Source organism: Lynx rufus, unplaced genomic scaffold (genome assembly GCF_022079265.1).
Source record: "Lynx rufus isolate CCGP_SWC_20201006 ecotype Redwood Valley unplaced genomic scaffold, mLynRuf1.p SCAF_6, whole genome shotgun sequence".
NCBI classification, from domain to species: Eukaryota; Metazoa; Chordata; class Mammalia; order Carnivora; family Felidae; genus Lynx; species Lynx rufus.
Genome location: NW_025814878.1, coordinates 110,294,631 through 110,315,813, shown reverse-complemented (window position 1 = coordinate 110,315,813; position 21,183 = coordinate 110,294,631). Strand labels below are relative to the sequence as shown.

Sequence of the window (21,183 nt, the reverse complement as noted above, 5' to 3'; positions counted from 1 at the left end):
AGGTTTGACCCTTTGGACAAAGTCCTCTTTGTGGTCCATTTTTGCCCTTCATGTTCACACTTCTGTGGGGAGATTGAGTCTGCTTATTTTCTCCAAAAGGACATGCCAAGTGTAAGTGAGTTTTCTTCCCCCTAGAGTTTATAATGTATAACCATTTACAAATGGATTTGACCGGGGTGGGGGGAGGGGGGGAAGCCATGATTCACTGCCAGATTCATTGACAAAAGGCTTCAGTAACTTTTTTTTGAAACTTTCTCTCTCTAGTTGATGGTTGGCTTGCTCTCATGACCTTGCATTGCGTTACCATTTTATGCTTTTCAGAGCATGGAATATTGCCTTTAATCACATTGCTTCAGTTTGCAGTGGTGAGTCTCTTCTCCACACTTGCTTGGGAGGCAATGTGTAGTGTTGCCACGCAGGTTAGCCACCTGTTTAGGTTTTATAATCCAGTGAATGTTGTCCTGGTTGGACATTAGAATCATTTGGGGACAGCTAAAAAATGTACTTAGAACCAGATTCTGTCTCAGACTGATAGAATTATATACTCTGAGGGTGGGGCCTAGCTATCAGTAGTTTTTAAAAGGACCGCAGAGGGGTGCCTGGCTGGCTCAGTCAGCAGAGCACACGACTCTTGATCTTGGGTTGTGAGTTCAAGCCTGATGTGGGGTGTAGAGATTACTTAAAAATAAATAAAATCTTAAAAAAAAAAAAAAAACAGGACTGAAGATATTTCTAATGTATAATGTAATTGAAAAATTAAGAGAATACACCATTGAGGTGCCAGTTTCGGCTTTGGAATGAATAGGTGAAGAATCTTTTTTGTTCATAACACTTTGGAAGGCATCAGGAGGTGAGACACATTGCCATTGGGTCTTCCTGGTATAATTACCTTTTCATAGACTTATATCCTATGTGTACTTCCCTGTGTCCCTACTGCTCTGATTGTAGGCCCCTTGGGTCAAGGACCATGTCTTTTTAACTGCATTCTGAGTACTTAGCCCATAGTATGTATTTTTGAAATAACATTGGAACAAATAAAAGAAACTTTGAAGTTTTGGGAAGTTTCTAGAGATTCAAACTAGAATTGTTGCTGGCCTTCAGAAGTTAAACATTAGCATCATGGCTCTCAGTTCTCATGTCTGACCACTGCATTTGGTCTCAGCTTTCTGGAGGGACCCTTCCTGGACTGTCTGAGTCCCTTTTGATTGTTTTGGGGAAACCCTAATGAGTTGGGGCATAGCCCTAAGGGGTTGTTTTACTTGACTTACTTGCCTCTTTTTTGTTTGTAGCCCAGTGCCTGTGAGCAGGTGTCATGGTTTCCAGAATGTACCACTGAAATTCCTGACACTCAGGAAATGAGTGATTGGATGGTTGTGGGAAAGGTAGGATTTCAGGAAAATACACCCTGAATTATTGGCACTTATCTCCTGACTTTTCTCCTTGAGTCTAGTATGTATACTCATAGTTTAAGAAAAATGTAAATCTGCCATTCTGGCAAGAGTAAAGCTGTGTCAAGATGGTGTGTCAAGGGCTTTACAGATATTCCCCTAGGAGATGTGACAAGGTTTTTTTCTCCTAGTCATTTAACTTGCAAGGCAGCACAAAATGCATAACTTCTGTCTTCCTCATGGATGCTTTTTCGAGTAGCTGATTATACATTTGTGTATATTCTGGTCACTGCTGGGCACTGTTCCAGGTAGATGAAAAGACACCGTCCCTGTCCTCAGAAAATAATGAGGGAGTTGTTACAGAGGGAATTTGTTTAATCTCCTTCTGGAAAATTGTAAGAATAAAGTAGATAGCCACCAAATCAGTATGGTCTGGAGAACAGTTCTCAAAGTGTAGGGCCCCCTGGGGATCTCCAAGACCCTTTCAGGGGCTCTGCAGGGTCACGGTTATTTTCATAATGGTACTGGAAGGTTACTTGTCTTTTCACTCATTCTCTCATAAGTGTCCAGGGGAGTCTTCCAGAGGCTGCACCACAACCAACTGAATGTAAATGTAGAGAGGAGAATCTAGCCAGATATTAAGAGATTTGTAAAAATGGAAAATAGTGCCACTCATTAAAAGTTTTTTGGGGAAATATAGTTACTTTTCATAAATATGTTATGTTAACACAATGTATTGCTTTTTTACACTGAATGATATTTTAACATTTTCTCGGTTTTAATTTCTAATAATGTTGATACGTATATATCCCCCACATAAACAAAAGCTCTTTGGGGTCCTCAGTGATTTTGAAGTGTGTAAAACCTGAGAACACCCAAGTCTGAGCATCGTTGGTTTAGAGGTAGCCTCACTCAGACCTGAGGTTGGATTTGACACCCACGTGAAGGTCTCTTGAACCCTTGTCTTCTCTGATGCTACCAGCTCCTACCTGGTGCCTGGTGTCCTACCTTTGTACCCATCGTCAATCAGGAGGCATCCTGGTTGAAGGAAGAACAGGCTTCTGTCATTTAGGGCGGTCCCCATCCATCTGCCTCCATGCTCTGGGGGCAGACAGCTTGAACGTTTCCTTCCTGTTTGCTTTTCTCAGCCTCAGCGTTCATGAGTCTTATATCCATATGGTGCTCTAGTCAGAGCACCCAGGGGGCTGCTTCATCTCACAGCCATCTGGAGTGTAGCCAGAGGGATTTAAGGTTTTCTCTTTCCCTCCCCCCAGGGATTGATGTTCCTTGGCAGGCACTCAAGCCCCTTCTTGCTCTACTCACTTGGAACCCTCGTTTCTCCATTCATTCCCCTAAATGCAGTCACACGTGGTCGTTATTGATTGTTTTCTTCTTTCTGTAGAGAAAGATGATTATTGAAGATGAGACAGAGTTTTGTGGGGAAGAGCTGCTTCACAGTGTGTTGCAGTGTAAGGTAAGGCCTGTGGCTAGAGCTGGGGTTGAAAACCTTTTGTGAGGGGATGTTCTGGGCTCTTCCAGTTCTTTTGAATTGGTTGTGGGGCTGAAGTTTAGCTGAGGTTTTTCCTGGAGATCAGATGTGTGTCTTGCTACATTTCTCTGAGATAGTATCCTTTTTCCTGGTTCCCTGCAGTAGTGGGCTGTCCCTGTGGTCAGTAGCCAGGAAAGGATTCACTTAACAACTCAGTGGGTCCGTTCTTTACCATCAGACCTGAATTCAAATCCTTGTTTTTCAGGTTTTTTTTTGTTGTGTGACCTTGGGCCAGTTGCTTTAGCTGCTCCGAGTTTGAGTTTCCTCATCTATAAAATGGGGAGAGAATACTTTGCAGGATTGTTATGAGAATTAAATGAAATAATCCACGTGAAGCTCATGACACGCTGGGTGAATGTTAGTCTCTCCTTGATACTTTGGGAGTGATTTTGTGTCAGGAAGTACATTGCCTGGGGCAGAATGAGCCAGGGAACCTCTGAGGAAGAAATGGGTTGGAGAAGAAGTGATACCTCAGACCAGCCTCACTGAACTTATGTTTTTTGCCGGCAGAGGGTTGGGAATATCCTTAAGGTGACTGGAACTCAGGTGAAATGAGGCTTTTTGTTCCCCAGGGAAAAAATTGGGAGAAGGAAGAAGGGGTCTCCGTTGTGCATTAGGTGCCATCAGAAAACACTGGTCTTGGTTTGTTTGCCCTCTCTGAGTGAGCTCAACATCAGAATTCTGGTCCCTGGAAAGTTGCTGTTGGAGTGGAGAAACAGATTTGCTCTAAGGATTTGTGATGCCAACAGGTGGCTTTCTGCATAGCCACAGGTGCCATTTATTAACCACTTACCGTGCAGGGACACGCTTACATTTTCTCTTTTCCACTTAATAGGTGAGATAGTTGAGGGTCAGAGTGATTGAGCAACTTGTCTGGGGTCACACAACCGGTCGTTTTAGAGCTGAGATGCAGCAGTATTCTACCTCCTCAGAGGGCTGAGTTGGGCTCCTCTAGCACTTGAGTCCCCTGTCCCATCCTGGAGGGTGATGCTCACCTCGAGGTTCTGATTGTCTCCGGGCAGAGTGTGTTTGATGTCCTGGATGGGGAGGAGATGCGGCGAGCTCGGACCCGGGCTAATCCCTACGAAATGATCCGTGGAGTCTTCTTCCTAAACAGGTTTGCGGACGTTCCCCTCCCCTGCCCTGATATGTACTGTTGCACATTTCATCTGAGCCTCAGCTTTCCATACATCTGCTGTACTGAGTTGCACTTTTCTGTCTTTGTTGCAGGGCGGCAATGAAGATGGCTAACATGGATTTTGTGTTTGATCGCATGTTTACAAATCCGCGGGACTCTTGTGGGGTGAGAACAAGATTCTGTGTGTGAATTTATAGCTTAAGCTTCAGCGGCCCAGAAATTGCCATTCGTGCAATGCTAGGAGAGTATTCCTGCTATGTGGTAGAGATAGATTTTGCTTGGAGCTCCTCAAATTAGGTCCCTCAGTGCTTCCTCTGGTCCCAGGGATGCTCCACAAGGCAGTTGTGTCTAGGGCTTGAGGCCCAGAGTTCCAGCCCCCAACTCTGCAGATCCTCCTGCCCACCCCAAGTGGAGGAGGGCAGGGCTTGTAGCAGTGGCAAAGGGACATTTCTGGGCCAAGTCGGCAGTTGTGCTACCTACAGGCCTAGGGAGCAGGGAGGTGAGGCTATGAGATAGGCCGTGGGCCCTCCTCCTGCATCCAGTAAACACGTATTTATCCTACTATGTGCCAGGTACCAGGAATATAATTTTAAATGAGATAGATGTGATCCCTTTCCCCATGGCGCTTAGGTTCCGGATGTTCTGGTGGATTTGAGAACTGGTAAGGGTGCAGGGTTGAGATGCTTGTAAAGCCTTTCTGGGCTCATTGGTGTGTGGAGGGCAGCTGCTGCCAGGGAGCTTTAGACTGCTGCCTTCCTACTATGGATGAGGTGGAGTGGTAAGGGTGAGTATGTAGTCCTTACAGTGAGCTTATTTTCCAAATTCAAATTTGTGATATCGTCTGACTTGAGTGCTGTTGCTGGTATGAGAAGGGAGTGCTCTGGCAAATGTGATGTGAGTGTTGAATGAAATGTGGGCATCTGGGTCCTTTCACTGGTCTATTTAAAATCAGTATCACGTCTGAAAATCTAGGCTGTGTTTCTCAGTGAGGGGTCGCGGGGGGCAGGAAGTACAGAACGTCCATCGCAAGTAGTGTCACTTAAGTTCATCCCTTCTTTGGGGCTTGGCTGCCTCATCTCTGGAACTAGTCCTACTAACCTGCCAGAGGGTTGGACCAAAGGCCCTTAAGATTTGTTCCAGATCTAAGATCTGTGATTTCAGATGTGGCCACTTTCCCTTTCTGCCTTTCTGAACCAGCTTTGCGTGGGATCATATAATTATTAGATTTTGGCCCTTCTCAAGGAGTGGTAGAGCAGAATGATTTTCTACTCTGCTACATCTCATTTATCTGAACCCAGACACACAATAATTATAGAGAAAGAAAAAAGGAAATTTCATTCTGGCATTCCCTTTAGGGTTTCAAAGCATTTTTGCCCGGTCCTAGAAAGTTAGTTCTCTTTGACAGTGAAGGGTCAGCAGCCAGCTGTTCCCAAACCTGTTTCTGCTTCACACTCTGCCCTTCCAATAGGCCCCATGATTATCCACCCGCTAAAGGAACTTATCTTCCAAGTTTTTTAGTGTTTCAGCTCCACCTCCCTTACTGCTTCCCTCAGTGCTGGCAAAACTGGCATGTAGACCCCTCCAGCCTGTAGTCATTTCTCTCTCCCAGGTCTCCCTCCCTGTTTGCCAGGACCAGCAGGCAGCACAAAAGGGCTCTTGGAATTAGCATCTTGAGAAAATTAGGTTGATACAATGTTGGTTTAATTTTCTGAGTTCCAAATGATTTCCTTTAAACCCCTGCCTGGCAGAGGAGCTCTGTCAAGCTGATGGGAAGTCACAGCATCATTTTGGGCTTTTGAATGTAAACGCCTCCAGCAGCTGGTATCTGGTTATTGTCTTTTGCTGTCAGGAAAATGAAGTAGGCGCCAGGGTTGTACCATTCAGGTCAAGGGTGGAGATGTTAGTTACATAGGAAAAGGCAACTGTGTTTGTAACGCTTCAGGCAGCTTCTTGACCTGAATTGATTGTTAGTGGCCACGGAGAATTGCCCTTTCTGAGATGTTTCTCTCCACTCTGCTATAAAAAGGGATTTCTCTCCAGCCCCTAGTGTTTTCTTCTCTCTTTTCATCTCTGTTTTCCCCTGAGGACCAGAGTGATAGCCAAGCCCAGTAGTCTTGGTGTGTTTTTCAGGCGAGCAGAGACACTCCAGAGCAATCCCCAGCAGAGATGGGAGTGGCTGAAGGTCCAGACACACACTGGGTTTGCTAGAATCTCAGTGGCTCTGGGATCACACAAACTTTAGAATAAGAGCATGGAGAACTTGAAGCTTAGATGGGTGTGAGGAGGTTGGAGGTGGGAAGCAGAGGGGACTGTGAATTTTTTTACTGGGTTTCTGGTTCTGTGGGTTGTGGTAAAAGGAGAAAAGATACTAGGTAGGGAAACAAATTGTAAATATGAATTGGAAGAGATAAGGGAAAGAAGAGAGTTTAAGATTCTTTGGGTATATGCTAGCACGTTATGTGCAGGCTCTGTGTGCCTGGGGGTATTGCTGAGGTAGTAAACGTTGTGTAGCCTCAGGAGACAAAAATTGAATGTAGATCTTTAAGTTTCAGTGCTATCTTAGAGGAAATTAGATAGCACTTATAAAGTGCCTACTGAGTGTGGAGTACTGCACTAGGCATGGGAAAAGGAAAAAGATGGGAAAAGACAAGAGTTTTGATTCCAAGGAAGTTGATCAGTTGAATGTTGTGTCATCTTACATTTAGTATTTACAGTTTATAAAGATCTTTGACATATGATACTTTAATCCTACAACAGCCTTGAGAAATTAGTTACATTAATCCCAGTTTACAGTTGAGGGAATGTGAGCTTAGAGGCATAAATCTTATGCTTGCCCTTAACTGCGCAGCCAGTAAGTGGCAGAGGTGAGAACTCCAGCTGTCCTTTCTATGAAAAGACCTTCTGGCCATGACCTGTGAGGTCTTGAAATCACAGATGGAGATCATACTTAAGTGCTCTTTTTGGAGGTGAGATTCTTTGACTGATTCATTTTCCTTCCTCTGCCTGGTCTTCCTTTGGGCCAGTGGCTCACCTGGAGAGCCTAGAGCCTGGGGTTAGGGCATAGCCAGTGATGAGAAACATTGTTTTTCCTCTTTCCAGTGTGTGCAGGCCTTAAACTTGTGACCCCTGCCTCATTACCACTGGGCTGCCTAGAAAATGCTGCATAATGTTCTCAGCAAATGCCATTAGGCCTTTTTTGTATGTGTGCAAGTGAATATAATCCAAAAATATGAATAATTGATGGCTCAGAAAGGAAGAATACTGAGGCAGATTGGTGGGAAAGAAGAGAAAGAACTGATACATCTCAGCATGCCTGGGTGGGCTTATTTTAGGATGATGAAGTTTATTTTTAGCTAAAGTCCAGAGACTTCTTCAACTGTTTTGGTTAAGCAGGATAGCTATCATCAGAGGCTAGGCCCTTTTCACCCAGAAAGTGACTAGATTGTGAACATTAGTATTTTCCATTTCTTTCTTACAGCTCTTTCCCTGAAAGCTTTCTGATCTTTATCTAGCAGTTACAGAACTCTGGATAAGTACTCAGCCAAGACAAACCTATGGAGAGGGAAGGCTGAGCTGCCTAAGCTCCTTCTAGCTGGATGTTCCTCAGGGTCCTCTAGTTACCTGCTCTAGAGCTCAACCTCTTGTTGTCACCAGTGTGCAGGTGGTATATCCCCTCTGCCTTGGAGCCAGGTCGGAACAAGTAGAATTCACCCTCTAGGGCCAGGTGTGTAAAAAATAAACACAATATGGGCCAGTGCTGGTTCAGCATAAATTTCAGATTAAGGGTTAAAAGCTACTGGAGGGTTAAAAACTATAATCCAGTAAAAATTCAAATACTTGTTGTAATTTAGTTATTCCTAAGGTGTGGGCGGGTACCCTGGGGGCTGCCTGGAAGCTCCACGCCAGTGTCTCCTTCCCCCTCTGCCTTGTCAGCCTCCAGCTCTGCACTGCCCCGTACTTCTGGCTAGCAGAGGGGCAAAGGCAGGAGAAGGGAGTGCGTAAAAGGAGGAGATTCAAAGCACTGTGATATATTTGACTGGATCTTGGAACAAAACAAGGACTCTAGTGAAATATGAATCAAGTTGAATTTAGTTAATAGCAGTGTACCAGTGTTGGTTTCTTAATTTTGACAGATTTTGTAAGATGCTAACAAAATTGGAATCTGGATGAAGAGTATATGAGAACTCTGTCTTTGCAACTTTTTTGTAAATCTAAAATTATTCCAAGATAAAAAGTTAATTGGAAAAAAATAGGGAGAACCAAGAAGGAAGGGGAGAAGGGAAGCAAAGGCTATGGTTTGGAAAGGTAGGCCCTGTGACCAGGAGGGAGACATGTTAGAGCCTCTCAGACTTTGTTTTTGTTTGTTCTCTTAATGTTTTTTATTTATTGTTGAGAGAGAGAGAGAGAGAGAGGCAAAGAGAGAGGGAGACACAATCTGAAGCAGGCTTCAGGCTCTGAGCTGTCAGCACAGAACCCGACACGGGGCTCGAACTCACAAACTGTGAGATCATGACCTGAGCCGAAGTCGGACACTCAACCGACTAAGCCACCCAGGAACCCTGAGCCTCTCAGACTTTGGATAGGAAGACCGGAGTCCAGCAGTCAGGCCAACTGGATTCTGATTGAGCTTTGTTGCACACAGGCTATGAACAGGTTGCTTTGTGTCTTGGTGTCTTTTTTCCCTGTCTGTAAGTGGGGGATACAGCATCTATTCTGCTCAATGGGACTCTTAGGATATGGTAAGGAAAGGACTCAGAAATAAAAACGAATACTCAGATTCCCATTAAGATGTTTTTATTAGGAGTCTGAGCCAGGCCATGTAGTTGAAAGGCATTAGGGGTATTTTGAAGCACGGATGGGCAACTCCAGGGGGTGATGATCACAGAGGATACATATCCTGGGTGTCGTGGCCCTGGCGGGAGTTCTGCACTCCGCTTGCTGAAAGGCTCGTTTTACCTCCCTGCATTCTCCTTCCTGTTGCCCGTTGAGCCAGACTTTTTCCCTTCCTCCCCTGTCCTCCACTTACCTTTGCAGAAACCACTGGTAAAGGACCGGGAAGCTGAGCTTCTCTACTTTGCTGACGTCTGCGCAGGCCCAGGCGGTTTCTCTGAGTATGTGCTGTGGAGGAAGAAGTGGCATGCGAAGGGCTTTGGAATGACTCTGAAGGGCCCAAATGACTTCAAGCTGGAGGACTTCTACTCGGCCTCCAGTGAGCTCTTCGAACCCTACTATGGTAGGAACATGGAGGAGGGTGACGGGCTTTGAGACAGTCCTCTGTGGGGACTTTAGGTCAGATGCAGTTATTATCCACTTGGCATGCTTTCTTTCCTAGGTCTCTCAGCCTGGGGTTTCCAGTCCTTGTCCTGAAGATCTCCGTTCCCTCTAGACCTTCCCTTTTTACCCCAGGCCTGTAGGATATAGGTTAAACACTCCACTAGGCAAACTCTCATCAAAACCATATTAATTCTCCTTTTCTTCTCTTGTGGTGACAGGAGATAATGAAACTGCCTGATCTCCAACTGAGAAATGACAGGGATATTAACAAATACAAACTCCATGCCCATCTCCAGCCTGTGCACGGGGTGTGGAATTCACTGGATAACGGACAGCTCAGCAGCCCCACAGCAGTCCCCTCCACTCTTTCTTGATTGTTGTGATTTGGCAGAAAGTCCCAAGTTCTTTCTTAACAGTTCTTATTTAAAAGTGGATGTTGGTTCCTAAATATAGGTGCTTTAAACACAACTTGAGTCTTGAAGAGGAAGGCCCTCTACTTCAATTGATGACTCTTGGCTGGACAACTCTTTTTGAATTCTGCTTTATCACAACAGGCCCTGTTTTTGCCTCTTGGTCCATCACTGTAAGGCAGCCTTGCAGGATGGATTCTGCATTGAGTTGCTCCTCACAGGGCCTTTTCTCCGGGTCCTTGAGGAGAACCTGTGTTCACAGTCCCAGAGAGCTTGTATCCCGGCTCCTGGGATCCACAGGGCAGATGAGCTAAATGTGAATCTTGTGTCCTGCCAGGTGAGGGTGGCATCGACGGAGATGGGGATATTACCCGCCCAGAGAACATCACTGCTTTTCGGAATTTTGTCCTGGATAACACAGATCGCAAGGGTGTCCACTTTCTGATGGCTGATGGGGTAGGTGATCTGTTCTCCATAGAGCGATGCTTTAGGGATTTATCATGTTAGAAGCTTGAGAGTTGCTTTTGTTTTGTTTTATTTTATTTTATTTGGTCCTTTTGGCTGCCCTAGAAAATGGTAGTTCACTATTCAGATACTAGGGATATATGATGCATTTTTTTATTCTTTCTGCACATAGTTTCAATGATAACTTTGTCAATGCTGTGATTTTGTGGACACCTTTGCTTAGAGCAAGTGGACCTTCTGAGCTCACTTCTTCGAAGGGCCTCGGTTGGCTGTGAGAAATGGTAGGGGAGAACCATGACTAAGATGGATTACGCAAAACTGACTGGAAAGAACATTTCCATCGTTGGTCACCTGGGTGTGGCTCCTGGTAGAGGCTGTCCTTACATGACCATACCTAAGCCTCTGGATGGGCTGAAGATGACCACATAACCAAAGGCAGTGGCTGAGGGGAATCCACCGGAAGCCCTGTCAGTGATTGGGCTGAAGTGAATATTCAAGGAACCTTGTTCTTCGGGCAGCTGCTTGAGGCACAGAGGGGAGCCCACTGTAGCTTTCTCACCTGGAAATCTGATGCTGCAGGTAGTCTTTTTTGGAGGAAGCCACCACTCACTAAGAGGAAAGACAGAATGTGGCAGTTGCTCCAGGGTCACATGGCTAGAATTGAGAAGAGCCTCTAGAGCTCCTTGGGTGGCCTCTCAAGCAGTAACGATGTGGAAAGGTGAAGGAGTGTGTAGGATGTCAGCATAGGCTCTCAATATGCCTTGGCTTTCCACAGCACCGTGCATGGCAGGGAACAGCAGATAGGCTTGGGGGAGAAGAGGGAGGGGCTGCTCCAGCTGAGCAGATGTGGGGGCCTGATAGTGCTTGGGGGGCTGTTGTTGCATTGTGGCAGCTAGAGCACAAACTCAAGGATTGTCTTTCTGTTTAGGCATTGGAGCCTGATGACTTGGGATATTTATTTATTTATTTATTTAATTGACCCTGTGAACAAGCATGCATTTTGAGAAACATCTACAAATCTGGAGGACATTGTTAAACAATTTCTGATTCTGAGTCATTTAGCTATTACCTTTGTAGGACTGAGGCAGGGAGACCTGGCCTGGCTGGTGCCAGCTTAACAGTCATCAGCGTCCTTTACATTTTAAGAAAGTTATTGTTAAAACAACAACAACACCACACATACAATTTACCATCTCAGCCATTAAAAATTTTTTTTAAGTTGTTTTTAATTTTAATTTTTTTATTTGAGAGAGAGTGCAAACAGGGCAGAGGGCGGGGGGGGGGGGAGAGAGAGAGAGAGAGAGAGAGAGAGAGAGAGAGAGAGAGAAAGAATGAATATATCCCAAGCAGGCTCCATGTTCAGCGTGGAACACAATGCAGGGCCTGATCCCACGACCCTGGGATCATGATCTGAGCCAAAATCAAGAGTTGGACTCTCAACTGACTGAGCCACCCAGGCCCCCCACCCCCCATTGCAACCATTTTTAAGTTCAGTAGTGTTGAGTATGTTCAAATTTTTGTGAAACAGATTTCCATGCTTTTTTCCTTTTTGTGAAATTGAAACTCTGTAGTCATTAAACAACTCTCCTCTCCCCCCTCCTCCAACTCCTAGCCTCCTTTACTTCTGTGTGAGCTTGGCTCTCTGCTCCCTGCTGGTATCTCACAGAGAGGGAGACCACTCCAGGGGTGGCAAGGCACATTCTTTGAACAAACACCCTGGCCAGAGACCCTGCCAGCTAGAGGGAGAGGCTCCAAGGTCTTGAGACAGGAAGGGGGTTTTGGTTAGCAGAGAACGAGATTACTGTGACTGTCAGTTGTGTTAACTTTTCACCTATCACCATCCTGGGGCCTGAACAGTGGCTAAGCCCAGGCAGAGTATTCACACCACTCTCAGGGTCTTGGACTGACCAGGGCATTCTGTTTCCTATCTTGTAGTTGGCCTGTGACCAGCCAGTATTTTGCCTCTGCCCTGCCTTACTCTTCCCCTGGGTTCCCAAATGGGTTTTAAAATTTTCTGGACCATCTCCTTGGAAAAGTAGTCTTGGTTGTATCTCCTGGGAGTGATGGAGCAGAAGAGTGGCCCTGTGCTAGGAGTCAGGCCTGGGTCCTGGTACTGGCTCCGTCTGCGAGGAGCCATATGACTGTGCAAAATAATTTAAACGCTGAGCTGTATTTTTTATCAGTCTGATGGTGGAAATCAATGGAAACGCTTCAGGAAATCTTAATGAAGATGTAGTAGGGATGAGCGAGGTCCTCATCACTACTCTTTCCTACTCCCGATTCTTATACTCTCATTTCAGGGTTTCTCAGTGGAGGGACAGGAGAACCTGCAAGAGATCCTCAGCAAGCAGCTGCTGCTCTGTCAGTTCCTCATGGCGCTGTCTGTTGTCCGAACAGGTAACGCTTCCTCAGGTGTCTCCCCAGCCTGAGGTCCGCTAGAGGCCCTGTTTGGACACGAGCATGTATGGGGTTTCAGAGTAAGAAAAAAAAAAAAAAAAACCTGCTTAAATCAGGTGTCAGTTGGCTAAATGAGGAATTTAGGGAAGTTAGTGCAATAGAATCCCCCAGAGTCCCCTCTAAAACTGAGACTACCCCTTAAATTGCCTCTTTTAATGGACCCGAGCGCTGGGTCCCTGGCTTTGTCACATTTACTCCTTCAGACTACCTTACCACTGGGTAAGAGCCCACTGACGGCTGTTGGTGTCTTCACTCTAATCTAGGAGGCCACTTCATCTGTAAAACCTTTGACCTGTTCACACCGTTCAGCGTGGGGCTCATCTACCTGCTGTACTGCTGCTTTGAACGAGTGTGTCTCTTTAAGCCGATTACCAGCCGTCCTGCCAACTCCGAGAGGTAAAGCCTTCCTCTCCATTCTAATCAGACTAGTTGACTAAATGTTAGAACAGAAAAGTGCAGCTCTCTGGCGTAACTACTCAAGCTTGTACTCAAGCTACATTAAAACCCTGATTTTAAGGAAGTGATTAGAGCCAAGAGGAGTCAAGATTTGGATCTTACTGGTTCTGTGGTGTGTCAGTGCAACTTCTGCCTCCTTCTCCACAAGCCTTATTCCTCACACTTAGGTCGGGGATCCTTGGCTTGCTCCGGGAAACAGAAAGTGAAAAGGGCACCTATGGGCTGGGCCAGGGCAGGAGGGCCACCAACCAGAGGCACTATTGGCATCCTAGTTGGGACACAGTGCTCATGCATGACGTGAGAGAAGATGTGGCCAGTCTGAATTGCTAGGTGGCTTGTTAAAAACACAGATTTCTGGGCCCTGTTCCTGGGGAGTCTGATTGACAAGGTCTGTAATTTAACAGACTCCCTAGTGACAGTGATACAGCCAGCCTGACACCAGGCAGTTGGGAACCACTGCCACAGAGAGTAGAAATATAGCCCAACATAAAAAGGAAGGAATCAAATTGAACTTCTGCAGCACAGAATTGGTACTGTTCTTTGTGCACAGACTTAAGATTCTTTAGCTTTATCACTCAGCAAGGAGTTTGGGGAGGAGGAATGTGGGGGAGAAGCCCTTGCTCAGTGGAGTGACAGGGTATCTTCTGCCAGGTATGTGGTGTGCAAGGGCCTGAAGGTGGGCATAGATGACGTGCGCGATTACCTCTTCTCAGTCAATATTAAACTCAACCAGCTGCGGAACACTGATTCTGATGTCAACCTTGTGGTCCCCTTGGAGGTAATCAAGGGAGACCATGAATTTACTGACTACATGATACGGTCCAATGAGAGGTAAGCAAACCCAGTGTTTTTTGCTGATACCACTGTAGTTATCAAGGAAGACCAGAGATTGGAGGACTGAATGGCTCTTAGTATCACTTTGTCGATTCCCAAACATTGGTAACTAGGATTGGTGTGCTTGTTCCAGGGCTCTCTGGGACGCGGGGGACCTTGGGGACCCTTCTCCTACTCCCATGCCCTGTCCCTAGGGTGGCCAGTGGGAACCTGGTTGGTGTTGCCCTGCCCATGGGAGCCTGAATATGATAGTGGAACCTGATAGGGCGCAACTGTGCCCGGTCCCTGGAGGCAGGAGTAACTCTATTTGCTTCTGTTTGTGAAAAGCCATCATGGTTGTTGCCTTGTGAAACTCCCTGTTTGGAAACAGGAGATGGCTAGAAAGCAAATATGCAACATGCTTTGGAAATTTCTGGTAATAAAACTTTTTTGCCAGTTCATGAATTCTTTAGATGCATGATCTGAATGCTGGTTTTTTTTTTTTTGTTGTTGTTTGTTTGTTTTAAGCCTTTTTTTGATTTCTGCCCCCTTCTTGTTATTGGTAATAATTTAAAGTTGACAGTTGACTCAGTTTTCTAAGGGAAAACTTGGAGAAAAATTTTTTGAGGTAAGTTGGAGAGTTGTATAGTAACAGTGAATCAGTAGAAGTGCTTTCTCACAGGGCCAAACAGGTGTTGGTGTCATTTCTAAGGGTATAATCCTGTCTCCCATGGAAGTTTGTAGGTATAGGTGGCCCTGGAGAATCACAGAAGGATAGAAAGTCTTTACCCATTTGCCCACCATCCTGCAGTGTTTTAACTTTTCACAGTACTGCCACATCAGTGCTTTCATCTTGATGGTAATGCTAGGCACCACGGTGGAGAAGATACTAAGCTTCGGCATGTTATACATGAGGAAACAGGTCCGGGAACTGGTCTAGAGTCAGCAACGCCAGGGCTTTGTAACATTTCTGTTTGCTGAACCGTGCTCCCATCTGCTATGAATGTGTGTGGACGCATGGCGGAACTGGACTCTGCAGTGCTCCCAATGGTGCAGTGTTTAAGCAGTCCTACAATGAATCAGTTTGCTTTTTTTTTTTTTAAAGATTGATGGATAATTCCATAATTGAAATGCAGATCTTATGTGTATTTTTGACAAATGCATATCTTCATATAGCCTACATTCCTATTAAGATTAAAAAAAAAAATTAACCTCAGGAAATTTCTTTGTGCCCCTACCTAGTCAACCTGGAAGTAACCACTCTTCTGATTTTTATCTTAGGCTGATTTTGCCCGTTCTAGAACTTAGTGTAAGTGGAATCATATATACATACACACTTATGTGTCTGTTTTTTGTTTTATTTGTCTTTTTTCCTTACCATAACATTTTTGAGATTCTCTCATGTGGTGTTAGTTTGTTCCTCTTTATTGCTGAATAGTATTCCATTGTATGGGCATACCAAATTTATTCTTCTGTTAATGGACACTTTATTTCCAGTTTGGGGCTATTCTGAATAAAGCTGCTAAAACATTCTTGTACAGCGATTTTGGTGGACAAATGTTTTCACCTTTCTTAGATAAATACCCAAGAGTGGAAATTGTAGGTCATAGGTTAGATGAGTACTTTTTAATAATGCCATACAGTTTTCTCAAGTGCTTATATGAGTTTATACTCCCTGTAGCAGAGTGTGAGAATTCTGATTGTTCTACATCTTTGCCAACATTTGGTATTGTTAGTCTTTTTCATTTTAGCTATTCTGGTGGGGGGTTCTATTTTTGTTTATGTGTGTGTGTGTGTGTGTGTATAGTTAATTAAGTACCTGTGTTAGTTTCAGGTGTACAACATAGTGATTCAGCATTTATATACATATATGAAATGGTAACTACAATAAGTCTAGTTACCATCTGTTACCATATAAAGTTGTTACGATATTGTTAACTGTATTCCCTGTGCTATATGTTACATTCCCGTCTCTCATTTATTTAACTGGAGGATTGTACCACTTGCACCACTTAATCTCCTTCACCTATTTTGTCCATTCCCCCTCCACTCTTTCCCTCCTGGCAACCATCAGTTGGTTCTCTGTAAGTCTGTTTCTGTTTTGTTTTATTTGTTAATTTGTTTTGTGTTTTAGATTCTACATATTAAGTGTTTTTGTCTTTTTCTTTCTTATTTTGACTTATTTCACATAGCATAATATCCTCTAGATCCATCCGTATTGTTGGAAATAATAAGATTTCATTCTTTTTTGTGGCCAAGTAATATTCCATTGTATATATACATTTTATTTGTCCATTCATCTGTTGAACATTCAGATTGCTTCCACATTTTGGCTATTATAAATAATGGTGTGATGAATCTAGGGGGACATATGTCTTTTCAAATTAGTGTTTTTGTTTTCTTTTGATAAATACCTGGAAGAATTGCTGGACCGTGGTAGTTTTATATCTTTAATTTTCTGAGAAAATGCTATACTGTGTTCCATAGTGGCTGTACCAATTAACATTCCTACCATCACTGCACAAGGGTTCTCTACTCCACATCCTCTCTAGCACTTGTTATTTCTTGTCTTTTTTGGGGGAGGGGGGTTGGTTTTCAGTTTCTTTTTTTTTTTTTAACGTTTTATTTTTTATTCTTGATAATAATTCTGTGAAGTGATATCTCATTGTGGTTTGGATTTGTATTTCTGTGGTGACTAATGACGTTGAACCTCTTTTCATGTGTTTATTCGCTGTTGAACATGTGACTCATGATCTCATGGTTTGTGGGATCAAGACACACTCTCAGTGCGGAGCCTGCTTGGGATTCTCTCTCTCCCTCTTTCTTTTTTTAAAAAAATTTTTTTTTTTTCAACGTTTATTTATTTTTGGGACAGAGAGAGACAGAGCATGAACGGGGGAGGGGCAGAGAGAGAGGGAGACACAGAATCAGAAACAGGCTCCAGGCTCTGAGCCATCAGCCCAGAGCCTGATGCGGGGCTCGAACTCACGGACCGCGAGATCGTGACCTGGCTGAAGTCGGATGTTTAACCGACTGCGCCACCCAGGCGCCCCTCCCTCTTTCTTATCCCTTTCCTCACTTTCTCAAAGTAAATAAATAAACTTTTTTTAAAAAGTTGTTTTTGTTTTTGTTTTTGTTTTTTTTTTTTTTTTTTTTTTTTTTGTGAGAGCACAAGCTGGGGAAAGAGAGAGAATCCCAAGCAGGCTCCATGCTCAGCATGGAGGCTGACATAGGACTCAATCCCATAACCCTAGGATCATGACCTGAGCAAAATCAAGAGTCAGACGCTCAACTGACTGAGTCACCCAGGTGCCCCTCTTTTTATTAAATTGTAATATATTTTCTATTTTCTATATTTTGAATACAAGTCTGATTTCAAATATGTGTGTTGTGAATATTTTGTCCTAATGTGTGACATGCCTATTCATTTTCTTAATGGTATATTTTGATAAACAGAAGTTAAAAAAAGGTTTTTTTAAGTTTATGTATTTTGAGAGAGAATATAAGTAGGGGAGTGCCAGAGAGAGAGAGAGAGAGAGGGAGAGAGAATCCCAAGCAGGCTCTGTACAGAGCCTGCTGACAGCACAAAGCCCGTTGCAGGGCTCAAACTCACCCAGGTGCCCCCTACTTTGACCCTTTTTATTTGTTTATTTTTGAGAGAGAGTGCAAACAGGGGAGGGCAGAGAGAGAGAGAGAGAGACACACACACACACACACACTCTCTCTCTCTCTCTCTCTCTCTCTCTCTCTCTCTCTCTCTCTCCGAAGCAGGCTCTAGGCCCTGAGCTGTCAGCACAGAGCCGACCGTGGGGTGGGGCTTGACCCACAAACCATGAGATTATGACGTGAGCTGAAGTTGGAGGTTTAACTAACTGAGCCACCCAGGTGCCTCTATTTTTAAAATGTGTAATTCTGGGGCACCTGGGTGGCTCAGTCGGTTAAGTGTCTGACTTCAGCTCAGGTCATGATCTCACAGTTTGTGGGTTTGAGCCCCACGTCGGGCTCTGTGCTGACAGCTCGGAGCCTGGAGCCTGTTTCAGATTTTGTCTCCCTCTCTCTGCCCCTCCCATGCTCACTCCCTGTCTCTGTGTCTCTCAAAAATGAATAAATGTTAAAAAAAAAATGTATAATTCACTGGCATTAAATACATTCACATTGTTGTGCAACCATCATCACTGTATATTTCCAGAATGTTTTAATCATCCAAAACAGAAATTCTGTACCCATTAAACAATAACTCCCCATTTCTCCCACCTTGAAGCTCGATGAATTTGCCTGTTCTAGGTACCTCATATAAGTGAAATCATAACGATATTTGTTCTTTTGTGTCTGGCTTATTTCACTTTGCATAATGTTTTTAAGGTTTATATCATGTTGTAGCATGTGTCAGAATTCCATTCCTTGTAGGGCTAAATAATATTCCATATATATATATACATATATATATATATATATACACACACACACATATATACACACACACACACACACACCACATTTTGTTTACCCATTCATCTGTTGTTGGATATTTGGATTGTCCCCACATTTTAGCTCCTGTGAATAATACTGCTTTGAATATTGGTGTGCAAGTAACTGAGCCCCTGCTTTCAGTTCTTTCATGTATACACTTAGAAGTGGAGTTGTTGGATCCTATGGTAATTGTGCTTAAAATGGTGCAGCTACAACTGCCATACTATTTTTTACAACACTTGACCTACTTCACGTTACCAACAGTCATGCTCAAGGGTTCCAGTTTCTCCACATTCTCACCAACACCCATTGTTGTCTCTCTGTTTTTGTTTCTGTTTTTGTTTTTTTGGATAATAGCCCTCCTAATGGGTGTGCGGTGGTGTCTCATTGTAGTTTTGACTTTTGATATTGAGTATATTTTCGTATCGGGCTGTTTGTGTATCTTTGGAGAAATGCCTATTCTAGTCCTTTGCCTATTTTTAAATTGGTGTTTTTCATTGTCAAATGGTAGGATTCTTTATTAATATTCTGGATATTAATCCCTCATCAGATATATGATTTGAAAATATTTTCTCTCATTATGTGTTTTTTTTCCTGCATTGATTGTGTCCTTCAATGCACAGATTTTAATTTGATGTGGTTCAATTTCTTTTTTTTCTTTGATTGTTTATGCTTTTGGTGTAATATTCAGGAAATCATTGCTGAATCCAGCATCATGAAACTTTTCACTGTGCTTTTTTCGAAGTGTTTTATACTTTTAGCTCTTATCTTTAGGTCTTTGATCCATTTTGAGTTAATTTTTGTAGATGTTATAAAGTAAGGGTCCAACTTCATACATTTGCATGTAGACAACCAGTTTTCCCAGCACCATTTGTTGAAAAGACTATTCTTTCCTCATGAAATGGTTTTGGTACCCTTGTTGAAAATCATTTGATCATATATGCAGAGGTTTACTTCTGGGCTGTCTATTCTGTACCTTTGGTTCTGTATGCCTATCTTTATGCCAGAACCACAGTTGTGATTATTCTAGCTTTGTAGTAAGTTTTGAAACTAGGAAATATGAGACCTTCAGTTTGTTTTTCTCTTTCAAGATTGTTCTGGCTATGGGGCCCCTTGAGATTCCATATGAATTTTAGGATGGGTTTTTCCATTTTCGCAAAAATTGCCTTTGGGATTTTGAAAGGGATTACACTGAATCTGTAGATTGCTTTAGATAATATTGTCTTGTTAACAATATTGAGTCTTCCAATCCATGATCACAGGATGTCTTTCCATTTATGTCTTTTTCCATTTTTGTCAGCAGTGATTTGTAGCTTTTAGTGTACAAGTCTTACACTTCTTTAGTTTACTTCTGAGTATTTTATTCTTTCTGATGCTATTGTAAATGGAGTTATTTTCTTCATCCTTTCAGATTATTCATTATTGTGTAGAAATGACTGGTTTTTGTGTGTTGATTTTGTATCCTGCAAATTGGCCAGATTTGATTATTAGTTGTAATAGTTTTTGGTGGAATCTTTAGGGTTTTTTCGCATGAAAGATTACGCTGTCTGTGAACTGAGATAATTTTACTTTTTTTTTTTTTTTCCAGTTTGGATGCCTAGAACTAACTTACTTACTTTCTTTCTTTCTTTTCTTTCTGTCTTTCTTTCTGTCTTTCTTGTCTAAATACTCTGTTGTATGTAAAGGGGTGCCTGGCTGACTCGGTGGGTAGAGCGTGTGGCTCTTGATCTTGGGGTTGTGAGTTCAAGTCCTACATGTGGTGTGCAGTTTACTTAAAAAAATTTAAAAAGATATTCCATTGTATATATATTACCACATTTTCTTTATCTGTTCATCTGTCAGTGGACATTTAGGTTGTTTCTACATCTTGGTTACTGTGAATAGTGCTTCAGTGAACATGGGGGTGCTAATATTTTTGCAAGATCCTGATTTCAGTTCTTTTGGATAAATACCCAGAAGTGTAATTGCTGGATCATATGGTAGTTCTGGTTTTTTTCTTGCCTTATTGAAATGACTAATTCCTTCAATTTGATGTTGAATTGAAGTGATAAAAGCAGACAGCCTTGCCTTACTCTTAATTTTAAGCATAAAGTGTTTAATCTTTCATTAAATGTGGTGTTGGCAATAGGTTTTTGTAGACGTCCTTTATCAGATTGAGTTTTCTTCTATTTTGAGATTGTTGAGCGTTTTTATTTTGAATGGATGTTTAGTTCTGTCAGATCCTTTTTGTATCTATAGAAATTATTATGGTATTATTCTTTATTCCATTAATACAGTGAATTACATTGAATGACTTTCAGATGGCAAACCAGTCTTGCATTTTTTAATATGCTTTGGTTATGAATATCATTCTTATATATTCTGTATTTGATTTACTAATATTTTATTGAGTTGAGTCTGTGTTCATAAGGGTTATTAGTCTCTAAATCTGTATTCTGTTATTCTTAATGAATTGACCTTTGTCATTATGAAATATCCTTCTTTATCTCTAGTAATACTCTTTGTCTTGAAGTCTACCTCATCTGGTATTAATATAGTCACATCAACTTTCTTTTGCTTAGTATTGATTTGTCTTTTTTTCTTCAATTCATTTATTTATTTTTGAGAGAGTGTGAGTGAGCGAGGGGCAGAGAGAGAGGGAGAAAGAGAAGAGAAAGAGAATCCTGTATTAGCACAGAGGCCGAAGTGGGGCTCGAGCTCATCCAAAGTGTGGCTGGAGCTCACCCGAAGCAGGTCTCTAGCTCACCCCATGTGGGACTCGAA

The 21,183-nt window shown here is 43.0% G+C and overlaps 1 protein-coding gene across 4 annotated transcripts in view; it reads left to right on the top strand.

The window, feature by feature from the left end:
- The window catches only part of CMTR1 (cap methyltransferase 1), a 50,173-nt gene that overhangs the window by 14,927 nt on the left and 14,063 nt on the right, over window positions 1-21,183 (top strand). For 3 of the 4 annotated variants that reach the window (XM_047101382.1, XM_047101383.1, XM_047101381.1), the window contains 9 exons: window positions 1,290-1,382; window positions 2,791-2,862; window positions 3,960-4,054; window positions 4,168-4,240; window positions 9,110-9,308; window positions 10,097-10,215; window positions 12,525-12,621; window positions 12,945-13,077; window positions 13,789-13,968. In XM_047101382.1, coding sequence (XP_046957338.1) covers window positions 1,290-1,382; window positions 2,791-2,862; window positions 3,960-4,054; window positions 4,168-4,240; window positions 9,110-9,308; window positions 10,097-10,215; window positions 12,525-12,621; window positions 12,945-13,077; window positions 13,789-13,968 — 1,061 coding nt within the window. The remainder of the gene's footprint in view (window positions 1-1,289; window positions 1,383-2,790; window positions 2,863-3,959; window positions 4,055-4,167; window positions 4,241-9,109; window positions 9,309-10,096; window positions 10,216-12,524; window positions 12,622-12,944; window positions 13,078-13,788; window positions 13,969-21,183) is intronic. The other variant, XM_047101384.1, reaches the window with a different exon arrangement.